General features: G+C 37.5%; 1 protein-coding gene across 4 annotated transcripts in view; it reads right to left on the bottom strand.

Annotated features, from left to right (window-relative positions):
- ARID4B (AT-rich interaction domain 4B) overlaps positions 1–25,231 on the bottom strand; it is an 89,253-nt gene that overhangs the window by 3,630 nt on the left and 60,392 nt on the right. For 3 of the 4 annotated variants that reach the window (XM_032102270.1, XM_032102273.1, XM_032102271.1), the window contains exons 17-21: positions 8,962–9,046; positions 8,011–8,203; positions 5,423–6,628; positions 3,456–3,566; positions 947–1,162 (exon numbers count right to left, since the gene is read on the bottom strand). In XM_032102270.1, coding sequence (XP_031958161.1) covers positions 947–1,162; positions 3,456–3,566; positions 5,423–6,628; positions 8,011–8,203; positions 8,962–9,046 — 1,811 coding nt within the window. Of the gene's footprint in view, positions 1–946; positions 1,163–3,455; positions 3,567–5,422; positions 6,629–8,010; positions 8,204–8,961; positions 9,047–15,397; positions 15,647–25,231 lie in introns of all 4 variants that reach the window. The other variant, XM_032102274.1, reaches the window with a different exon arrangement.

Genomic DNA, 25,231 nt, shown 5'->3' with positions numbered 1-25,231 from the left:
GGCTGTGGGAAAATGAGGAAAGCTCAGAGACATTACGAGTGTCTGACTCTGCAGCAGCAGGAAATGTGTCAAACAGCACTCCAGAGACGAACTTCAGCAAAGCAACTTTCGCATGTGGAGTTGTAGCCAAGGTAGAAAGAAAGGAAGGAGCAAAAGCCCTTTAAATGTGTTGCAACAGGAAAGTGTTCAATGAATCTCAACAGGGCAGTAAGTGACAATAAAGACCTTTTACATTATGTACTCCTGAAGAGCACCAGAATGTAACTTGTGAAGAACTACTGGGGAAAAGTACTTTTAAAAGTAGAGTAATGCTGAGATTCAGGGCTGGGGAGGAAATAAAAAAAAAACCCCAGCAAAGCCAGATTCAACTGGTAAGTTGTACTAATATGTCAGAATTAATAAACCACTGATCTGTTTGTTTTTCAGATAGACAAATGCAGTTTGCTCTGCTCACCTGTAGCCAGACCAGTAGCTTGACTGAAACAAACACAGTTCAAATTCTTAATATCAGAAATAGTAAACATGTTCACTAATGCAAAATGGAAGGTGAAAAAGTTACAAATCAATCACCTACGTGTCTGACCAAGAACTAGGGAATGAGGAATAAAACAGCAAGGAAATAGCAACAGAAGAAGCACACAGAGCAGATAATGTTCATGCCAGAATGACAGGTATGCACAGGACAACGAGAACAGCAAGTCAGCTCAGGAGCCATATCTAAAAACAGTCCTGGAGGAGTGTGACAAAGGCAGTTCCCTGTGCTGCAATTGCAAAAAAAGAAAAAAAAAACCAAACCACCACTCTTTTTTTTTTTTTAATGAGGATTTATCACAAACCTAAGCAAATTCAGAATGGAAATGAGAAAGCCAAAATACAGAACATTCAAAAAGCCTTTTTACACTGTGCCACAAGATGACACTAGGTGTGTTTTCAAGAAAATACTTACACATTTGAAAACTCCATTTGTAAACTTTGGGCAAACGATTATTCTGTTCTTTGAGATCAGACTCCTTCTCTCCATTTTTACCACATTTTCCTGGAGATTGTGTTCTTGTGAGTGATTTGGTTTGGTGAGATTTCATGCCAGTAGAAACCGATTTTGCTGACTGAGACTTGGACACACTTTCACCAGCAGACAGTTCGTCACTGTCGCTGCTGTTTGCTGAAGAAACAAGAAGACATTGTTACAAAACAAAGCCCAAACTAAAGGCTGTCAGAAGCTGACAGAACCCCTGTGCTGATTTTCATACAACGAGGATTTGACACAAATCCTTTACTTTAAAACAACAGAATCCATCCTGGTGTAGCAGCTTGGCTTGATGCTCTCTGCATCACTGAAGCACAAACCAGGTACATAAATGGGGCCAAAATGATTCACATCTGCCTGCGCATGGGGCTGTACTTTTTCTAAGAGTTCACAAGACTCATTGTTATGTTCCATCTCCTGTTCACCTTTTTTTAACATCAATTTCTATTGCAGTATACAATATATATAAACCTCTATCCCATTTTAGTGCTAACAGTTACAGACGAATCTTTGACTGCATTTTTAGGACATGTATCGCAGAAATCAGAGCAAACACAGCCTTTTCTTAGCCTTATGTCACCTTTATTTTAATTTTCCTCTACTAAAATCACTATCAATAATCTGGATATGTGTGACATACTCTACAATCTCCTCAGACATGATGATAAAATCTTTTAATTTTGGAAAAAGATCTTTAGCTGACCCAAAACAGAAGAACTTCACCTCTTTACCTCTTTCTAACTATAAAGCAACAGGCTGAACTGAACACAGGTTTTGATTCAAACCACTCAAAGGAGAGTAACAAAATAATCTATCTAAAAGACACAAGATTTATGAGTAATGATTGAAAGGATGAAGTTTTTTTTAGCATTATTAAAATAAAACTGGGGTGAAAGCAGGTGCAAGAGACTGTAATGCAACACAAGTCTAGCAAAGCAGTGGAATAAAATGCCTAGGGAATCTGCACAAACTCCACTGTTAGAGTTATTTTTAAAAACATGTTGAATTTATATTTATTAAGAAAAATGTATGCCTCAGTTGCACCTGCCCCAGGTGTCGACAAAATGAGCCCTGAACCTTCTGGCCTTTATGATCTGGTGATCTACACAGGAGAAACTGAATACCCAAGACATGAAGTGTGAAAGAGCTTGCCCAGCTGCTTGTTGGCATTGGCTGGTTTAATGCAAAGGCAAGAGCTGAAGCTGCCACAAAGACAGTTTAACAGATACATCTGAATTTTGCCAGAAGTTTTTTGGGATTTTTTTACTTACAGCTGACTCACATTTTATCTATTTATTTTCCTTATTACATCCAGTAGTGCCCGAAACCTAACAAAAAGCACACACTAAGGATTATGTGGTAGTAGCTTTTAAGTTTCACATCCTGATGAAGACACAGGTTGAGAAAAAGGGGTAAATTCACCAAATCCAGGGGAATAATGGCAAGGCCAAAAATGGTGTATTTGTTCTGCAAATTCAGTTTGTATTGTTACGTTAATTTCTGATGCAAGGGTAAGAATAAAGATTATGAAATGAGGAGACCAGTGAAATGGAATTAAAAAGGATGAGAAAATATAAAAGGAGATCAATGAACATGAAGGATAGGTGGGGTGAAAGCAAATACCACACCAGCAAGTACAGACTTTTAGTAAAAGCTCTTACTAGAAAGGGGGAGAGAAGCTGGGAGAGGAAAAAAAGGCATGGCATATGCTTTTTATCTTGCTTTAACTCCATTTTTTACAGTTATCCTCCAGGCTTCAGTCTCTAGCTGCTTCCTGGTATTTTTTTATTAACAGTGAAATGGAGCAGTAATTGATCTTGTTATCTCCCAAACACGTGTGCTAGCCTTGTCTCCCTAACACACCTCTGCTTTTATTAAGCTCTCTTATCCAGTACTATGGTTTCTATCCCAATGAGCTTCTACAACTACAAACAACTGCAAAAGCTGCATTATTTACTATATATGTAACAGACAGCACAGGAAGAAAACAAGAATCTGAATTCTTTTGGAATTATCCTCATATTTGCTACAGGGTAGAGATACTAACCTCTAAAAACTCATCTTGCAGAAAATACAGAGTATAATTTCCTTCAGGTCCCAGTCTCCCATCTAAAACAGGCAGCTATCATGATACAGAGATACCTGTCCCAGTTCTGCCATGTGTGAAATACTCACTCGTCTTGGCCTTCCTGAATTACAGAATATTAAGGACCTCATAGAAATAGGCCCAGAAATAATATAAGACATTTAAAAACACTTTGGCGTTTAGGTAGAGCAGTTTCTTCATTTAAACAGGGTTAAAAATTCCCTGATGAGAACATTTTGTCCTAATACATTTTTTATTAACAGACTTCATCTCCTACAATCAGTCAAACAAATGACACAGTACTTTCACACCTCTTATTTCACACCAAGCTGCTCTACTTACTAGGTTTACTCTTCTTTTTGCTGTTCACAGACGTTTTGTGGCTTCTTTTCTGTTTTTTTGAAGAGCTGCCTCCTCCCTGAGCATCTTTAAGTCTTTTTTGGCCCGTACAGACTATAATTGGGGGAAAAAAAAAACCCAAAACCTGAAATTAAATAAATGCTTGGCACACTTTTTCTCAGCCTCAAAAAAACCCACAAAACATTTCAAAGCTTAAGTTTGTAGACAACAGTGCAACTGTTCCTGCTTATCCTTAAGGCAGCTCAGTTTTCTACTTCTAGTGACAAGAGAAAGACAATGGAAAGCAGGCAAAGTTTCTTTGTACAGAGTGCACATGTACCATGACTACGAATGACTTTCCCATACACATCACCAGAATTTCTCTTGAACCACATGGATTTACTATCTTTTTAATACTGTTATTTAAATAAGAATACATTTATTTAAAAAGTTATCAAGACCTACTGGGACTAAAAAATGTTTTTAAAATTTTGCTGTACTTGGAAGCTGTGAGAAAAGAACCAAAGCCATAACTTGTGATCAGTAATTACATTAATTGAAGGTATTAAAAAAATAAATCTTACATAATGTTAAAAAAGAACAAGAAAAGAAAGGCAAACAAAAAACAGGGAAAAATTCTACTGATATTTGGGACTACAAAGGGAAAAAGTAGAAAAGGAAGATGGAAAAATTCTAGTACATCTGCTAAAAGAGAGTGTTTTAGAAGTTCTTCAAACGTTGTTTCATAACCATGTGACTTAAAGATTAAAAATGACTCCTGGAATAAAACAATTTTAATTAAGGAACTCAATTTTCTGAAACAGGTAACATGCTGACAAAATCAGAGAGGAAGTTAAAGTCTAATGCATGTAAAAGTACTCCTTTAAAACAGTATAAAACTTCTTTCAAGTGGCAATAAACTACTTTCATATAAAAAAACCCTAACAACTTAAACCTACACAGCTCTTATTAGCAAAGCAGGTGTATTTATCGAGGGGTACACATTCACCTCTTCCAAACTCTCTCCTTTAAGGAAACACATTTTGTTGCATACTTTCAGAAGAATATTTCCAATAGAATGCTGGAGGTAACATACCTTTAAGGGCATTTTGAAAAAAATTAGCTAATTATTAGCCAGAATCTACTGAGATTAAAAAAACCCACTTCTTTCTTAGGATTAAAGCCAAAACAAATTTTCTTCCTTTGTGTTCCTAATTTTTAGCCACTACAACACAGTAAAAGTAGCTGTACTTTTGATGATCTGCAAAACAGCCAGTCACTTTCAGAAAAAAGCTTTTGAATCTAGCCTGGCCAGCAGTTAAAAAGCAGGCAGCAGTACAGCGACATCATGTGCACAAGTGTTTATTATCACCTGCTCTCTAGTGGTTTCAGGAAAGGAACTTCAATCTGAAAAATCACATATGAAAGTGAAATATAGCTAAAAAGGTCAGTGCTTTTATCAGCTTGACTTGAATCTTATGAAGTTAATGTTCTAGAAAAATACAAATTAGAAATGACTGTCTAACCACCCTAGCAGCAGGAGAGCTTTCTCCCCCCAAACAAACAACTTATAGAGAATCAAATTTTATGCAAGAAAAGCAACTTCTGCTTCTAAGGAGGGTGCTTAAAATTCTTCCATCTTGCTACAATAAATATTCCTTACACAAGCTATTACAGTTTGCTTTGGGCTTTTTTTGCCATATCCAGTATAAGCTTCATCCTTTTACCCTTTATCCCTCATTGAAACCACCACAATTTCTAATAAAAGGCCAATAAACTTGCTGGCAGATTATATTTTACTCACAAGATGATTATGCCATTTCCACACATCTGAAAAGGACAGCAGACTACTACTACGTGCAACAACTAGCTTCCCTCCACCATAACCATAACAGAATGAAAACACACCAACAATGTTAGAAATAAGAGCTGGTTAGGTTGGAGACAGCTCTGTTTACCCTTTCCTTTACCTTTTTCAGCATGCTCTGGCTCTGGTTGATTACTACTACTGGAGCTGACACTGGCATCAAAACCTGTTGGAGAAATATTTCCCTCAGACTGGAGGTCTTGCAGCTCCCCTGCCACACTGTCCACCTCTATTGTGCTATCTGTTTCGCTTTTGATGCTTCGTATCTCTTCTTGATTTGGTGGCAGTGTCTCAGAGACAGTGACACTGGACTGATGTCTGCTGGACTCTGTCACAGTTACAGAGGAAGGTGACTCAGGAGTTGTAGGAGGAGTATTTAGCACTGAATTGCTGCCGCTGCTTGGAAATTCAACTTTCTTCTCACCCACTTCAGTCGGTTTCTCCTCAACAGGTTTAACATCCACACTTGCTGGCAAAGATTTTTCAAGCTCACAGTTAGGCAAAGAAATACCTTCTTCTGTAAGAGTCTGAAGCTGCTCCTCTGCTGCAGCATCCTCAGGAGCAGCGTGTGGAGGAGAGGCAGCAGCCTCAGTATCAGAGTCTGAGAACAGCTCCTTCAGTGTTTTCTTCGGCCACTGTCCTTGGATACTTGACCACACATCTTTTCGATCCTTCGCTCTGGTGTTCTGAAGTCTTTCATCAGAGTTATTTAGAAGCTTTATTCTTTTCTCTCCCACTTCAGAAAATCCAGAGTAGAAAGTACTTGTCCGTAAAGATTTCCTTTTCTCCTCTAGTCCATTGTACTTTTTCGTTGTGATTTTCAGTTTAGATTTGTCTTCCTCATCTTCATCCGAGGAGCTGTTACTGCTGTTTTCTAAACTAAGGGAGTCTTTGTTTTTGGACTTCTCATCCTTTCTGTTAGGTGACACGGTCTTTAAGGACTCCTCTGCCACACAGTGTCGTCGTTTACCACGTTTCACTTGTGGTTTTGCTGTTTTATCCACTATCTCCTTTTTTCCGTCCTTTCTCTTCTTTGTGGCTTCGTCTTCTCCATCAGAGTCACTATCTTCAGATAACTCTTCCATCTCTTTCCGCAATCTTTCAGGAGACTTGGATACAGACTTGGGCACTACTGCATCTGTAAGAGCTTTAGTTTCTTCTGGAAGGGATGAACCACTCTGTTCTTTTAGACGGAGTTCATTTTTATCTTGGCTTACAGCTTCGGGCTGAGATTCCTCTTTGCCATCAGCATGTACATTCAGGGCACTTTGGTCATCTTCTTGCTCACTATCATCAGAACTTTCAGAAGCTAATTAAAAATAAATCCAAACAAAACAAAAACAAAACAAGAAAAGTTTGTCTTGATTCTGGTTACAAAAAATTATTTAAAAAAAACCAAACCCAACTAAAGAAAATCGTACAGATATGAAGACATGCTACAGGGATCTCTAGCAGTCTCTCTTAAATGGTACCTCCTGAAGAGTTCAAAAACTCACGGTATAATGGCTACATTAGAAACTAGGAAGATTCTCTGTTATACAGTACATCTCCAGGAATTTCTGAAGAGGTTGAGAAAGCATTAATCCATAAAATACAAATTTCTGTGTAATTACCCAAACCAGAAAAGGAAAGATGTCCTTACGTATTTCTTACGGGTTACAAATGCTACCATTATCTGCCTTTTTTCCAATGCCCATAACATAGACATCATTTTCCCTGGAAAATCCGGTGTCTCAAGGACAGAACAACAACACACACATTGGATACCCTCTAACAAACCAACCTGATGATCAGCCTGGAAAAAGGAAGTGAAAGCAATAAAGAAAGGCACTTAGGGAAACAAATGGACAAGAAGAATGTAGGACAACTGCAAGAAAATTCAGGATCAGCAATAAGGAAACTGAGAGAAGAACAAAGATATATAATCCAGAAGGAATCAACAGCAATCTCATTCAGTGGGAAAAGATATGGATTCAAGGAGAAACACAGCAATTGGCTCAAATATAAATATACATATATATATGTAACTCCTTGATTTCTAAAGTTAATTACAGATTAATTATTGCACTAATAATAGTGTCATCGTTAATTGCTTTTTTTTTTGTTTCTCATTTCCAAAGGAAATTAAGCTTCTTAGATTATGTCGATTGTTATTCTACCTACAGTTTTGGAACCCAGTGGCCAGTGTCATCCAAGTTCAAACAAGTTGGAATGATTATTAAATTCACATAGCTTCCACAAAAGTTTGTGGTTACCCAAACTACCTATACCATACATGGTTTCTTTCTCTGGAGGCATGATCTAAACTAAGAATGAAGAGAAGCAACTAGGTATTATAATGCTACTGTGGGAACACAGTTCTAGCAACAACAGACAAGCAGATATGAATAATAGGTCCTACAGCTTAGGTAAATAAAAAATTAAAAATTTAGAAATTAGATAGGAGGCAAAAACGCTTTGCTCTATATCAAACAAAAAAAAAAGGATGGCAACACAAAATGTAACTGACTGTTGACACACTGAATCCACAGAAACTGCCAACACTGCTTTTGTCCAAGGGTTATTTCTGAAGATGATGTTATAATTAGCCAAACAGACTCAAGCATTTAATTGCAGCAGTTGCTCTACATTTTCATTTACTCCTGTTTAAAGGCTGTTTACAGAATTAGAAAAAGCTTTTAAGTACAATACCTTGTAGCCCATTAATGATAGAAGTAATTTCTATTGATTTAACTGGAGCTTGTTCAGTATTTTTGGCTTCAGTGCTGTCAAGTTTGGACCCAGTCTCTGGTGATGTGCTGGTGTGAAAGGGGGGTTTTGACAAACGTCGCAATTTGCAGGGTTTAGGAGAATACTTCTCTTCCTTCTCTCTGTCAGTTTTATTCTAGGTGAGAAAAAAGATACAAAAACTCTTCCCATTTGAACACACATCTTATCATGGATTACAATGACATAATGCTTACAGTTATCTTAAACATTCAACCTGTAGAGGAAAGCTCTCCTCTTTGTTTAAAGGACTACAAATACCTTTCTACACTCCATGCCAAGACCTTTCTACTGGAGACAGGGACTTTGTCAACACTAAAACAAATGGGAAAACAAACACAAGCAGTGCTCTAGGAGTAGTGGCACTGCAGGATATGCCAGGCTCAGCAGTGGCAAAAGGAAAAGCTTCCTTGTAGCCTACTGTCCAAGAAATATGTCATCATCTAAGCCCAAATATCAGTTGTGAAAGAATCGATTTTGAAAGAAATGCTTGGCAATAAAATTACAAAGTTTCATGCACATGGACTAGTCCATAGGTTTGCTCTCCAGAATCAGGGAGCTCTCAAATTTCAACCCCCCATGTTGGCTCCCAACACTGACAATAACCTGTATCCTTCTCATTTATTTTCTGTAAATGACTATATACATCTAAGTTAAAAATTCGGGAAAGAAGGAAAGAGAAGCTTCCCTTCGTCACCTCAAAGAGAATACCCAAAACCATGATGAAAAGAGTATCCATGTTTAAAACGCTACAAAGTTGCTTTTCCTGACAAGCATTTATAGACCAATCAAAAGGTCAGGAAGGGAGGCAGGGATTACATAACCATGTATCAAACCAATGCTGGGGGCAACAAGAGAGAAAGGGAGGAAAACTACCTTTATTTTCTTTCGATGCTTAATTTTTGGTACATTTTTATCAGCTGGTCTCACTATCTTGTCTGCCTTTATCCATTCATCATACCTAAACAGAAAAAGAAATTGTACACATTTATGATTTTAAGCAGATAAGCACACCACAACAGAAATTTAACTGAGGAAAAAGAGAATTAGTAGCCATATAAAAACAGAATTGGAATTTGAATCAAGTAATTTCTGTAATTCTCAAGTCTGTGAAGTTTCAGCTAATGTTCAGAGGATTAAAGTCCTTTTACACTGAAGGCTAAAAGCAAACTCCTCTATTTTCCAGTCTGCACAGAACAACAGAAATCCATGTAATGCAGGTAAAACAAACTACCTGAATGAAAAATCTGTACGGACCTCTAATAGGTATACTTCCTATTTATACACTGTAAAACCTTAACAATAAAATTAATTCTTTCAACTACATAAAATGTAGCCAGTTAATAAAAATAAACTCTTTCCATCCCAAGTGACTGCAAAGACGTATCTGGTGTGAGTAACCCTTCAGAGTCACCAACTTTGAGTCACTGACTTCACAGTGACATTTTTCAGTTCCTTTTCTGTTAAAGGTTTCCATTTTGTATCAGACTGATACAAGACAAAAACATACTAAATAGCACCAAGATATTAACAACAGGCATCTTGTATTCAAGACTGGACCTGTTAAGTACAAATCCAAGACCAAAGAAGTACATTCTTACTAAGAATATACTGCACCTATGGTACTGTGCTTGCCAGATTCTTTGTGTATTTCTGAAAAAATTCAGGAATCATTTAAATCAATTTTTTCCCTCCCAATAAAAATAAGCTCTTTACTACTTAAACTGTAAATTCAAGAACCACCTGCATAAGAAACAGTTCAGTTAAAAATTAGTTTGTATTAACTTTGGCCTGAATGTACATACAAATTCTGATCCTCCTATGTAAACGTGAAAATAGAGGGGAAAAAAATCAACTTTAAAACACCACAAACCCCAAACTACACTCTCCAAAAAAACCTGGTACAAGTTGGAGCTGAGCATAATCACCATGCTGGTTTCCAGCTGGGCTTACTTGATTTTACTTTCATACATGCAATGACTACTGATACCATCCTAATTCAGCTTCTTTGCAACCACTGCCAATTATATCCATAATATTGACATAATTTAAAAATATTTAGGGAAAAACATGCAAGTTTCCAACTTGCTTTCCTATGTATTATAAGTTATGATCTATACAAGGGATTTCAGAAGATAAATACTGTATCCTAGTAACTTACATTTATGGCAGCAGTCTGAAAAATAGCTTTCCAAAACAATTTGTTCTGGTTTTTTCCCCTCCATGTGACAATAAAAATCACAAAATCTCACAGCAGACCATGCAGACTACGATATACCAAGACTGCCTATACTGCTGCAGATACCACTGTCATTGTACTATTACACTCTCATTACCAGGTGAAATGTCAGTAAACAGGTTCAAAACTGAAATATAACTCTGCAGAGTACTTGCTCAGTATAGAAAAATCCCATATTCTGTGAGACTATGGGAAACCCTATCTGAAGCAATCCTTCTTCAAGAAAAAGACAAGTTTTGCATAAGGAATACCATGAAGTGTCTGCCAAATGGACTTTGTGACCCAGAGAAATGTAGGGAGTATTCTATTAGATCTAAATACACGCAGGAAAACAGCATAGGACCTGACAAACACATGGTGAAAAGCGATGATTCTGACAGTGTCCTTTCTGCCTCAAATACATTGCTAGAATACCAAATTCGTATTCACTCGTTCTTATGCATCTCCAATAAGAAAATGATCTTCCTCCTATGCAAAGTCTGTGCACAGCCCACACTGTCTGAGATCCACAGCAACTGCAGTGCCTGTTGGGGCAAGAGCTGATAGACATGGGGGCACACTGAACCAAAGGAGAGAAATGCAGAACCTGAAGGGTACCTGTACATACCACAGAGTCTTAAACACTATGCATGAGAAGCAGTGGTCACGCAAGCCCTCATGCCAAGGACCACAAATTGAAACACTAATGTGTGACAGTCACAGTTCCTGGCCAGAGCATATCCTGCTTTACTCCTGACTGCACCCAAAACAGCAGACAGACCCTTCGACGAAGCCACAGAAATCTCACATCTTTTCCAGGGAATCAGCTGCCCACACTTCACACCTTTGCATCACACAGCTCCTTTCACTACTCACATACTGAATGCATACATGGTTTGCCTAAATCTGGGACAACTGGACCCCAGGCAGAAACAGATCGTGCAAAAAAGACACATTCCAAGCCACAGTTGACAACCTGACCCTAAGTTACATTTTCCTCCATTGCAAGATAGAGAAGCACCCCGAAAGCTGCATCTAAAACGGGGTGTGTGACTCAGACTAGAGCCTCTTTCTAGAACTGCACCTGCTAACATGAAAACTCACTTCAACACTAATCTTGCTTTAGAGGTCTATTCGCAAAACAAAATAAACCCAAAAATATTATCAAAAAAGTTCTTCAGCTCTCACTACAAGCATGTACTTTCAGAGGACCTGAGTTGTTTTACTGCAGTGCTGTCTTTCACATGTACTTGCTTCAGCACCCTAATGTGAGCAGATGAGTGTGGAGAGGAAGGAGATAATATGGGAAGCTGCTCCTAGAAGAGTTTACACAGATTTCTTTGAAAATCAAGAGGGGGGATTTAATAAGAAATTATTATTTACTTATTTTTTTAAATCAGGTTTCATATGAAAACCTGGAATGCTTTCATGAACAAAATCTCCCCACTTTACCAAAATGAAGACAAAGAAGAACACCTTGCATCAGAGTATGCACTGATTCTATTACACCCATAGGTACTACTTGCAAGCTAAAATGCACCACAACACACTGTCAAGAGATTGCACAGTCAATCTTCCACAGAAGTAGTAGAGGAGAAACAAGGAAGAAAGCATACTTTTCCAGACTAGATTTATACTAGCAAAGGTACCACTTTCTCAGGAGGACAAGTGACCTCAAGGAGCTAGCAAGCCTTAGCAAATTCACTGAAAAGTTCCAGTATATTATCTGTAGCTGCTAAAAAGGGAGAACCAATTTTTTTTTTTTTGACTGTGATCAAAGAAAGGAGAAAACTAGTCTGATACCCAAATACTGGAATGTTAGATGGAGATTCTGGTTTGTTTAATTTCTTTTTTGTTTTTTTAAATAATCCCTCCCCTGGCCCCCCATGACATACATTACTCTCCAGGGCCCAAAAGTTTGCTAAACATTTACTTTCAGTGGTTAACCATTAAGTATAAAATTTATATATGAAGTAATGTTTCAACAAACTTAGACAGAAATTACCACTTTCACATACAGAAGGAAAGAAGTGTTGAAAATAGTAAGTCTTTAGCTTTAAACATCTGAAACATTCAAGAGTATATATATTTGATGTCGTACAATAATGACACACAGGTTCAACAATCTAAATGCTTTTTAAATATGCACCCTCTAATTACTGGGAACACACTGCAGAGGAAAGTCACCTCAAACACTTACACAATGCACTTTTCTTTGCACTGGCATCTGAAGATTAAAATTACAGCAGAAGGAACTGGCACCATAAGCCCCAAAGAAGTTTTAGTTACATATAAAGCATACATAATTCAGAACATTACTGGTCTGTGAGAAGAAGCACAGTTTCTCTGTATTTCTCTGCTTTTTCTGGTTAACACGTGGTAAGCAGGTCCCTCTAACAGGGTAGATTTCTACCATTCCCTTTCACTACAAGTCAGGCTCCACTGAACACTACCATTCAGAGAGCTTTATCAGAGACACACATCACCTGAATCTCAGGAGCTAACAACAAGATCATAACGCTGTACAGCTTCTGCACTTTCTACTTACTCCTTAAAAAAAAAAAAAAAAGTTCAACAGTTCTCAGTGTCACTGGTTCCAAAGCATTTAAGAAAAAGCCCAACTAATGAAGATGAGTATCAAGTTTACCAAACTTCATTCTAAGTACCCTAAAGCATGTGAGCACACCCACACACACACACACTTATTCTGAATTCCAGACTGATATTGAAATTAACTTGTGATAAGAAACATTAGTAGTTATTTAGTATTTCTGCTCAAACGTACAAGTTTAAAGAACAGGCCATTAAATGGCATACTTGACCAAAAGGGGAAACAGGAAAGTCAACTTTAAGGAGTAGAAGAATGATGACAGAATTAAAAAAACCCTGGATGACTAGAAAATCCTAGTTCAGTTCATCCCCTGTACTGTACTTGTGCCAGCTAAGTAAGCTACAATGACTAAGGAGAGGAGGGCATTGCTTCCTACCCAACTAAGGCAGATGGCTTTTGCAGGTTGTCACTGACTAAAAGCCAAATCAAGCTATTAGAGCATACAAGACTAATCTTCACAATACTAAACTATCAAAGTGTTTAGATGCTGGCTAAAGGTGAAGCTTACACAGTCTTCTGTCAAATGTAAAAATTTAAGTAATTAAATTAAGTAAACACAAAAGAAAAAAATTAGCCACATTTAGCAGAGTCCATGCACAGTCCCACAGCTAAATCTCAATCACTGATGTATTTTTTAGTGAAGAATCCCACTCCCTCCCCCTACCTTTTCAGGGGGCTCTTTTAAAACACGAGGTAAAAATATAAACCCAAGTCCTGCTGCCAGAAAGACCAACAACCAACACTCCTTACTTTTCAAGTGAGTGCAAGTTACTAAAAATGCTTTTATTATCAAACATATCCTTGTCACAGAAATAATGCCTCTGATATGAATCTGCAGATTTGTTTAAAATGCGAAGTTAAAAATTTAGAATCTTGATTTCTCCTTTAAGAACTGGGGTGCTGGAATCTCCAAGGTGAAGAAGACTCATTTTTGACTTCTCATTTCTTCAGATTTGAAGTGGAACTGCTCAAATAAAAATCTGATCATCTCACCTCACAGCATGGATAATAGCATGAGTATTTGCTCAAAAAGAAAAATAACTTCTATGCTTACACGTGAATTCCAAAACAAAGAGTTTAAAAGCAAGAAACCTCTTGGAATGGTACACACAGTAATCTTCAGTGAGTAGGATGAAAACTCCACCAACTTGCACTCCAAGGGGGGAGTCCTCAAAAAGGACCAGACCAAAACGCAAGTCACACCCCAGCTCCCACCTTGAGCAGGCTGCATCTCCCCTTGTATCTTGACTTCACAGCCCACTATGCTTACAGATGTTGACTGAAGACAGTTTATGTCACATCCTATTCCTGTAGATCAATGTAGATCAAAATTCTACAGAAGATTGGTATCGAAACCGGCAAGAGCGAGACTCCTCCTCGGCAGTAGCTCAGGTGCACCTGGAAATCACCAGGCCTCGATGCAAAGAGGTGAATTCAAGCAGCAAGAGAAGCATCACACTTCTCTGTTACCTTTGCTAGCAGACCTTGCTGGAACTGAACAAATGACATTTGTCCTGCTCTCTTGGTCAGAGGCAGGATGCCCAGATGACAGAGGAAGGCTACCTTCAGCTTTCAGCTGAAAACTCAGCTTTCCCAGAAAAGGAAAAATAAGTAAAGAAAAAAGTACATCAGACTTATCTCAGACTTGGGGGGGGAGGGGGGGTTGGAGTTATTTTAGAGGCAGTAATAGAGTTGAAAAGCTAATAGTTAAGGACAGTGAGCACTTACATTGAAACTGAGGAAAGAAGCAGACATGCTATTATAAGCTGCTCAAAAATTTTAGTTTTCTCTACTGTTTTCAAAGTTGCTTCAAGTTTTAAATGGCAAAAAAGAGGTCTGAAATAGCAACAGAAATACTTCAACTTATTTCTATTAATGCTAGACTAAAGTCAATAAAAAGCATATGCTCCTCCTTATATCAAAGAAAGCATAAGAAGCCACTAGGCTAAGAAGAGTCTTGCTTGGAAGATTAGGGCAGCCTCAGCAGGAGGTGGGGTAGGGAGGATAGATATCAGATCAGATGAAATGCAGTTATTTGCTGTGCACTTATTTCCCACTAAATCTTGTTGTTTTCCAGTTAAATACCATACTGCTGATGTACTCTGTGCTTCACTGACAAGAGTGAGTTCACAGCTTTAGCTAAATGCACTACTCAAATACTGAATGAGAGAAAATCGGCTTAAGAGAGCCAGAGGAGGAATCTGAAAAGAGTGAGGTGTCACTTGTATGGGAAGATCTAAAAGTAAGATGAGGAACAAATGAAGCCTTCTTTGAACAAGTCATTTAAAGATGATTTTCAAAGTAACTAAAGCCCTGCATTTATATAGTATTAAAAATCTAAGTTTCATACAGTACAATGACCTTCACAGAACACCAATACTGAAAGTTTAGGACTCCAGATGTCTATTAATTTAGTTTTTAAAATTCATAAGTGTATTTGAGAAGTAATTCAAGAAGTAATCACTAACTAAAACTCAAGTTACCTCACGTTCCATCCACAGTAGTGCACCAAGTAAAGGACTTCTCCACCTTCGATGTCAGAATCTTTAATACTAGCTTCATACATTTTTTGATTCTTCCCTCTTCCATACCGCACTTGGACTTTCATGCCTGGTGGATAGCATTCAAACTCTTCTTCCTCATTGTTATTGTTGTCTTCTTCCTCCTCCTCCTCCTCTTCCTCCTCCTCTGCTTCTTCTTCATCTTCATCTTCTTCCTTATTCGTGTCATCTCTTGAAAGGTTTAAAAAATTGTAGAGTTAATATGAGATACTTCATAAGCTTTTCAGTTCCAAACCACATATATTGATAAATATTGTGGATGCATTAGAGACTGGGAAACAGGAGGCTCCAAATACGTGAAACTGTACTACAGCTGAGTAATATCAGCAAAATAGGATATAGCAACACACACAAAATCCAGTGACTGTAAGGTGCAAAAGTGACTAAAAGAAAAAAAAAAATCCATCAAAATCTGTATGAGCAGAAGTTGTTCAAACTCATCTTTATATGATTCTTGCATGCAGTCTCTTTGTTTAAATATAATTTTCTCACTTAATTCTTTTCAATATGGAGAAAATTTTCTAAATTCCATTTTTCAACCTACAAGTTTTACAAATGCTTCTTGAAACTTTCTTCGCAAAAAAATCCTTGCTTTATTAGAATAAATAAACTCTATCTCAACAGCTTGTTATTGCAACCACAACCAGATTTTGGACCAAAAAAATCCCCAACACCTTATGTGACTGTATTAGCAAATTAAACAACCTGTGCTAATTTATGACCTTGTCACTCCTTGCCAATTACACCGAAAGTATTCTAAATATGTCAAATGTGCATTTAATTACTATATAAATACACAAGCAGGTGTTCATTGCTTTCAGAAGTGAGCTAATTTTGAACACATCTTTAGATATTTTGGACCAATTTTCAGAAGCAGTAAGAACCCACAAATCTTGCTCGTTTCAGTCAATGGTAGCTATGGGCTGCTCAGTTATCTGAAAATTATCTGCAATCAGCCTAAAGAGGCAGACTACATTACAAAAGTTAATGGGGGAAAATATCTTTTAATCTTATTTAGACTTATAAAGCAGTATTATTGGCCCACATATCATTCTAATCCCACACCCTGTGCAACACACAACAGATTTAGTTGCTGACTAAATTCACAACAACTGCAGACCGCCAATAATCCAAAAACCTGACACGTGGAAGAGGTGAGTTTGGATGTCTGGATAAGAGAATGTAAGTACTGCTCCAAGTCTGATTCACACTAATATTTAAGTTAGCCTCACAAACACAAAAGTCTGTATTAATAATCTAAACCTTTCCATAATATTTCCAGTAGAAAATACTCAGATCAACCAAGCTACTTTCTCTCTGCAAAAGGATGCTCCTTTGCAGAAGTAAAACTGCAGTATTACTATCCAATTAGCTAGCAAAGTTCAGAAGTAGTTCAGAACAACAAGCTAAATTCAACTCTAGTATAGCCACACTGATTTAATGGAATTACTTCAGAAATTAATGTTGTCACATATACATATATGCACAGGCACACTAAATGTAAAAATAGATATATGTATATACACACAAGTGCATACACAATGAGGCAAAGGCTAAAAAAATCCCTCTTTGTCTATTAAGTACACGAAGTCACAGATGAGATATCTATTCAGGTATACATGGCATGGACCATAGTTTAATTCTGGAAGGCCAAGATTTTAGTTTTTTATATATATATATATATATATACACATACATACATACATACATACATACATACATGAACTCTTGGCCTTCCAGGAGACAGATAGATAGACAGACACATAGATAAAACTATGTATGTTCAGTGAACTACTTTGCTAGTGAAGTTAAAACCACCAGAGTTAAAAATGCAACATGAATAAACCAGCTTTGAAAGCTCACTTACGGAAAAATTTACTTCCCAAAGAAATCAGGAGAAAAGGTACCCAAAGACTAAGATGAAAAAATCCCGACTAGAATTCCACAGCTAACAACAAAAAGCACCAACCAGTAATTCAAAGGATTTTAAGTTATACTCTCTGCTGCACTAAACAAAAAATCCTAATTTCAGTTCAAGAGGTATTATCATACAAAAACGAAAAAAAAAATTGGGATCAGAAGCAGAGCCACCATGGCTCTGAGAACAAGATGAGCTTGTGATTTTCCATTACTAAGTCCACTTCAAAACTGCAATGAGCCAAATTTTGCCTTTTTTTTGTTTCCTCTCCAAGATGTAGGGGCACAATTCTTGAATGCTGTCTGCAAAGTAAAGTACGCCTATGCCAGAGATTCAGGATTTTCCAGACACTGGCAATTATGGTGCCAGTGGCTCTTCGAAAGCTGAACAAATTTGGAGTCTCTCTCATCTTAATCACCCTATGGCTTTCTTGGTGTCCCAACAGATATCCTACAAAGACTCCATGACAATACCAGAAATTGGTACCCTCTGGAAGAGATGCGTGAAACCATCATTGTGAAGTTGAGTAACTTGGATGGTCAAGGAGATGTGAACAGCAGGTTGTACATAGGCGGAGGGCATGTCAGGAAGCAAAAGCAAAATGGAAGCAGAGATGACTGTAATTAAAAAGTGTTCTAAGGAGTGACTTGGTTAGAGATCATAAGCTCAAGATTTCAGGAAACCAAACAGAAGCAAAGATAGTTCATTTTGGAGCAGAAAGAAACCAACACACTCATATAGCTCCTGGAACAAAAAAACAACCAAACCCAAAAAAAGCAACAAAATCCCCTCCAAGAACATATACCAATGGTTGCAAGGAAGATATTGTCTTGTAATGCCATAAATAGCTCAAACCTGGCAGTGCAGACAAAGGAGAAGCCATGACTGCCACAAAACAGAAGCTTCTAAGAGGAAATTGTGATTGTAGGCATCCAGTATGCACAGTCATAACTTCATTAGTCCACGTATGTATGCATGAGACCATTGGATTTTCTTCAATGCTGTTTAGTCAAAATCCCATTTGCAGGGAGGGCATGGGGCAAAGGAAAAAAAAAAAAAAAGAAACAAAGAAACAAACCTCTTGGCAGCAGACAGTAATTGTCAACTTAAAACCAGTACCAAGCAGTATCTACCACAAAGCTGCAACAATCTGAACAATCCAAGCAGCAGCTGATGAAACAAGGCGGCTGCAGTCGTGCATACACAGTGTACAGGAGACACAACAATACAAGTGTAACTGTTTTAGAATACAAAGTATTACCAGAAAGCTTATCAGGACTCAAAAGCATTTCAAATTACAAGCACCAACTGGAAAGAATACCCCCACCCCATCTCGCAAATATATAAACCTTCAGAAGCAAGAAATGAATGAATTAAAATGCAAAACTATTTGTTAATAAAGTAAAACCATTAAAATGTTTAGGTCATACAAATATTGCTTATCATTAGTTCCAAAGGACAGTGCAAAATCTTCAAAAGGCTAAAACCACACACACAGGTCATTGTCAGTCAATATAAAGATTTAACACCAACAGGCCCATAATTAAGTGTATTAACAACCAGATGTAGTTAATAGATGAAACACTGCTGCTCTTACACCACTCAAGGAAATGCAGGATCATGCAAACCTCTTTCAACCCCCATTCTCTGCCACTAAACACGAGCTGTAACAAAGCCCAGGTGAAACCTAAGAGACAAAGTGTGATTTGGAACATTATATCTGCCTCCTAGGACCCCTGTTTCGCAGCAAACCTAACCCTACTCAAAAATACACTTCCCCTGACACACCAAACTGGTCTACACAGCAGGTGAGATGGCATATGCCATTTCTGGGGTTATTCTAAAATTTGAGGAAGCAGGATTATTTCAATTATTGGCTCAATTAAGTAATTACAGTTAATTGAACCACTAACAGAAATAAATGTCAGTATAATTGACACTTGAAGTTTAGGAATTAGCTTCTATTTTTGTTTCCTGCTTATTTTTTTCCTTTTTCTCATCCTAGAGCATAATTTAACCTCTACTTCTCATAATATAGAGCTGAAAGATGTTCAGTCTCTCTTCATATTCTCAGTCACAGATGTATTAAAGTGACCTTAAGTTTTAAGGCAGAGAGGCCATTAAGACCTTTACTTACGCCATGAGAATGGAATCTCATCTTTAATTACACAAAATAACAAACCTCCCCAAAAAATTACCAGTATTTGTCTTCCCTCTTGTCCTGGTTTTGGCTGGGATAGAGTTTACTTCTCCTTGGTAGCACAGTACTCTGTTTTGGATGCACCAGGGTGGGGAGAAAGGGAGCCAGTGGTTGCATGGTACACAGCTGCCAGCTGGGTTAAACCACACCACCTCTGAAGCTACAAAGAAAATCTGAAAACAAAAGCCCCAGGGACTTCTGTCTGCACACAGAAAATTGGAATAAATGCAGTTACGGTTCCCAAGGGAAGGGGAAGGCACTGCCTTGATCTGAATCACACCTGAGTGTAGCGCAGTACACGTCAATCATGCAAGCACATAGTCTGTAACCAGCATGTTCCTCTGCTGCCACAGACAGGTGAGAGGACCCCATGTTATTGCTTCTCGTCATTCAGCCACATGTTTTGAAACATTCCTCAAGAAGACAGTGGGTGGTTCCAAAGTCTGACTGAAGAGTACAGTCCTTCCTAGTTCTACAGCACCGGTTCACATTCAGCTCGGAAGCATCCAGTGTTTGATGAATGTGTAAGGACTCCCCAAGTCTTGGTGACAGCTACCATGGTTAAAAACCTGCACACTGACCATTTGCTATGTAACATGTGACGGCACAACCACTTTTTCCAAACCAAAGATGTCTCCCTTCCATTCAATACACAGAGCCAGTACATTTACACTGCCACTCTACAATTTATTGTTGTGTCATTTGCAGCTTATTGCTGTATCAGAAGCAGTCATTACAAGTATGTATCAGTCTGTATTCTATATTAAGAAAAAAAAAATCAATTAGACTTTCTTGAAAACATGACTATGCAAAAACTTCTTTCCTAATACAAAGACAGCTGAAATACATAAATAGAACACGCATCACAACTGAGAACACAGAAATATATTCCTATAAATAAAACTACTAAGTATGGTTCTTAGAAGCATTTTTTTTGCATACACACCAACCATCTAAGATTCTGACCATATGTTTATACTACACATGCACTGAACACAACACATTGTTCTCCCTTTTCCCAAGCTAATCAATTCTACATAAACCTGAATCAAACTGGAGAAAGTTATCTCAATATATAGTTCTTAACTCTTCAGAAACTAAGAGAGATGCCTTTTATATAAAATATTCTACACTCCAAAAATTCTAACCTTCTCACTACCATTTTACATTCACCACCACAAAGCTCTGATGTGTCATTTTAACAGATAAGGAACTGAAGAAACCATTGCGTTTAACAATGTCTTTCTCCCATATATGAAATGGAGCTTCTGACTATTATATAATCCCATTGTAAACTGCTTTCAGAAAATCCCTAATAGGTGTTACCAGAAAATTTAACTCTCGTACAGAAAGTTCCAGCAGCAGCACAGGCACAGCAGGGAGTCCTCTTCCACAAGGGCAATAAACCTTAGTAAAATCCTTCACATGAAACACTGCCCATCTTCCCTTAGTTCTCCATTACTGCTTTTATTAATCCTAGTTCCCTCCTACTGCTTACAGGAGGGGAAATGCTATTACTGCATGAATCATGCATGTAACAGCTCTAGGATTAAGATTTTTCCTTGCACGTGTGTCTTAGGTTACAATGTAAGATGTAACCAAAAGTATGTATTCTATCACCAGCTGTTAAAACCATGTCGGGCAGTGTTCTTTATCTCTTCCATGACACATCCCTGATAACTCCCTCCAGAAATATCTTCTGTTAATGGGCCATCCAGCCTCACTGCACAACTCACAAAACTACATCATCCCATTGTGAGATGCTCCGCCCAGGGGGAGGAACCAAGCATTCCATCCTGGATATAACCTGAGGTTTGGAACACCACAGTCAGCCCTTACATACTGGGTTCCCAGAGGACAAGAGCTACATAGCCACCACTGGACCTTCCGAGGAAGAGCAGACCCTTCTACAGGACTACCGCATCAACACATGTATCACCTCAGGAGGACTGCAGTCACCATTTAATCGGACTGCTACCACCACCCTGCCAGACAAGGTGTCAGGTGGCACCCTGACTCCGGCAGTATTTCTGTACTACTGCATTTATTTTTAATTTTCCTACTAAATTGTAGTTCTGATTTTGAGTCTCTCACTGGTTTGCTTTCAAACTAGTACAGCGTGAATGAATGGCTGATAGTCTTGAACAGAATTAAACCAAAGAGTAAATGTTTAGCATTCTTGCCTTGTGATATTGTCAAAACATGACTACCAACTGCCAGAAAACCACACCATAAAGACCTAAACCATCAGTATCAGACAACCAGAGGTGTTTAGGTTTCTAAAGCATTAAGGACATTTGTTTACGCACTCCCAGAAGGAAATAAAAAAATTAGACAGTTTTCAAGAACAAGAAACAAATAAATTCAAGAAGATTCATAAGCCAAAGAAGGACTTGAAAGTCTGATGAGCAAGAACAAGGTAACACCCAGAGATGGCAGCCCTTCCTGGTGTTAAGGCAGCACCTCAGCCACAAGAAGGAAAATACAAAAACAAAACATCTTGCAATGTCTATATACTGTAACTGGGATTCTTAAAAGAATTTTACCTGGGCACCTCAAAAATTCAAATACTACCCATACACAAGTCTGATGCCAATTTTTGTTGAGAAGTAAAAATTACCCAGATTCTCAGCATTTAACCTTTCATTTCAGTATAAAGTTCTTGACAGTGGTCCGTCCCAGCTGCTTTAGAGCAAAGTGTTAAAACCAAAATAAAATACAAAACCAACAAAAAAAATTTTCTCAATAAAAACTCCAAAACCAACAAAGAAACACGGAGTTGAATTAACTATCTGGTTTAAAAAAATATATATCTTAGTAATATTGGTTAGTAAGCAATTAACCTACACTTCAGTTTCCAAACTGCACCTACTATGAAATTTTTTAAGACTTACCTTTCATTTTATTAGCTTCTACTAAAAAACCCACACCTTCTAAAAACTCCACTAGGCTCCTGGCCTCAATCTCTTTGGAACATATTCAATGGTCTGCATTGTTCATTGTGTAGAAAAACATCTCGGTTCTCAATTTGTGGACGTTGACTCAAGTGTTCAACAAGTTAGAATAGTTAGTATTAGATGCTACAAAGGAAACAGCACACCAACTATGCAATGCTACATTTGAAGATCATTACTCCCACAACATGAAGGTTGCAGAAACTTGTGAAGAAGATGGATTTTAAACTTTCTTGTTTATTCAGTGGCCAAGTAGAAGTACTTTTTCCAATGTTATGGAGAAGGACAATTTACAAAGTCAGTTTTGTAAAGGACCCTCTGGGACAGACACATGGAAAGTAACACATTACTGGCTTTTTTTAAAACTTGTTTTAATGACCACAAGTTGCACGACCTGTATCTAGCTCAGGCATCTTCCACTAGCTACAGAGGAAAAAAATAACAACAAAGAAAAAAGCAAATAAGAAAAGCATGTATAGAATAAAGGGCAAGGTGCCTTTGAATCTCTACTCTCAGTATTCACAGATACACGGGCAGGCAAGAAACCGGCACTCAGGGGAAGAAAGGAAGAAAAAGCTGAGTCTTTCTTCCTCTTCATCAGATTGTTAAAGTCTGTGTAGATGGAACCATACAATTCAAGTGGTAGCAATCTCAAAGGTTTGAGACATGTGGCATTGCACAGAGAAACAAAATGGGTAGAAAATAAACAACCCTGGCTTCCAGTAGTATTTCCTGAGATCTGCAAGCTGGGAGTTACATCCAGTCCTCCCAAAAGAAAGTCAGCAAGAAGAAACACAGAAGTTTTTCTGTCCTCACGGTTCCTTGTGTCTACAGACAAATAAGCTACATGAAGATATCCAAAGTCCTACAGACATATATGCAAACAGAAAACCCTACAAGTCTGCCTTATGTAACATTAGATTTAACTTGTTTAGCTATTTTGTTAGGACTGTGAAGGACAGATGATCCATAACTTTAAAAAAGTTCCAGGAAGACATTTTAAATACACCAAATAACAAAATTTCGGTCTGAATTTCACACTGATGTATTTTGATTACATTTCAGGTATTGGCGTGTCTGATTAGTTTTCTACCTACAAAAATGCCTATTCTCATTTTGCATTTCAGTTCAACAAAGAACGCCAACCACAGCATTTCCACCTTCGTATAAATTCTGCTACTTCTAATCAGTGAAGTCGGGTATAGGGAAGTACAACATCTAATACAATGCCCCACAAAATTCCTTTAAGCCTTTAAGGTATAAATGCTAAAAACATTGTTTAGCCTTTCGTATGACAGTGACATTTTTAAAAGCTCTTTAAAGCAGATACAAGTGCATTTTGTACTCCCTATCAATCAGAGGGTAGAAGGGAAAAGTAATCATGCTAACAGTGTTACTACAGTAACATTGCTTATGAATACTTACAATTAACAGCTATGTGTTCCATTTTTGTAACTTGAAACATAGCATACCTCCCAGCAATGACCACATCACCACCTACACCTCTTTTTAGAGTTATGCTTCCTATTCTAAGCAATTCATTACAATCTTCCATGAGTCATAATAGCAAAATACTACTTAGAAGAGTTTCCCACTGGGATGAGTAAGGAGGAGCAGAGGGAAAATAATTCACCCAATTACTATCAGGTGAATTGGAAAAACTTAAAAGGAAATAAGTATTTTCTATAGATTTTTGTTGCTTTCATAAATAAAAAGCTAGGAACACTCATAACATTTCCTAATGTCATAAATAACGCAAATTGACATGAATCAGGATTAAAAACACCCAAACGTAAAAAAATAAAGGATTACTGAAAAGCAAACGCAGCTTCTAACTTTTCATGTACCACTTACTACAGCAGCATGGTAAGCATTAAGCCACCATACTTTTCAGGTATATAAATAAATATAAAGTAACATCACAAACATGCAAATACACAATTTAGGGAACTTTAAAAACTGCTATTTTCTAAGCATTGCAAAGTTTTCCATCTATTTAGTTCTATATTTTGAAAGCAGCATTGTAAAATCAGTCATTAATAATTTCGAAAATCTTGCAAACCTGTTACAGTACAAATCACCTAGTTCACTTTAAAAATAGCAAATGTAAAAAAGTCCAGCAATTAGACTTTTAAAACATAAAAGTTTACATAGGCTACAAATGAAATCACATCCATAGAGAAAAGGCTCTTTAACTGAGTCTAGGTAAATTTGATTTTTCTGTATTCTGCATTTCTGAGTTACAGAAATTGTCAACGAAATCTCCTTGAAAATATTCCAGAGGACAAAAACACTTTACAGAAGGATCATTCCAGAATCCACTAAAAATATCAAAATCCTTAATAAAATTTAAAAAAAAATACTACTACCAATGAATCAGAAACCAATATGCTAAACTATGACATTCTGGCCACACCTTTTAATGGGCCAGAAAAAGCATTAAGAGGTAATGATATTTAGATAGAAGATCAAGACAGCTGATCTACTAAACAAAAACATTGCCGCAATGAACAAGGGAATTACTGGTCAGGCAACAGATGGTATTAACTACAAAAAACCCCTGCAGAACCCAACACATCCCTGATATACAGATTGCTGTGAAAGTCTAAGGAGGTGTCTGTCATCTGCTTTTCCTCTTGTAACAGCTTCTCCATTAAGCATCTGCTACTGCTTTTATTAAAGAC

Source organism: Corvus moneduloides, chromosome 3 (assembly GCF_009650955.1).
Source record: "Corvus moneduloides isolate bCorMon1 chromosome 3, bCorMon1.pri, whole genome shotgun sequence".
In the NCBI taxonomy this organism is placed as follows: domain Eukaryota; kingdom Metazoa; phylum Chordata; class Aves; order Passeriformes; family Corvidae; genus Corvus; species Corvus moneduloides.
This window is presented reverse-complemented; position numbering and strand designations above follow the sequence as displayed.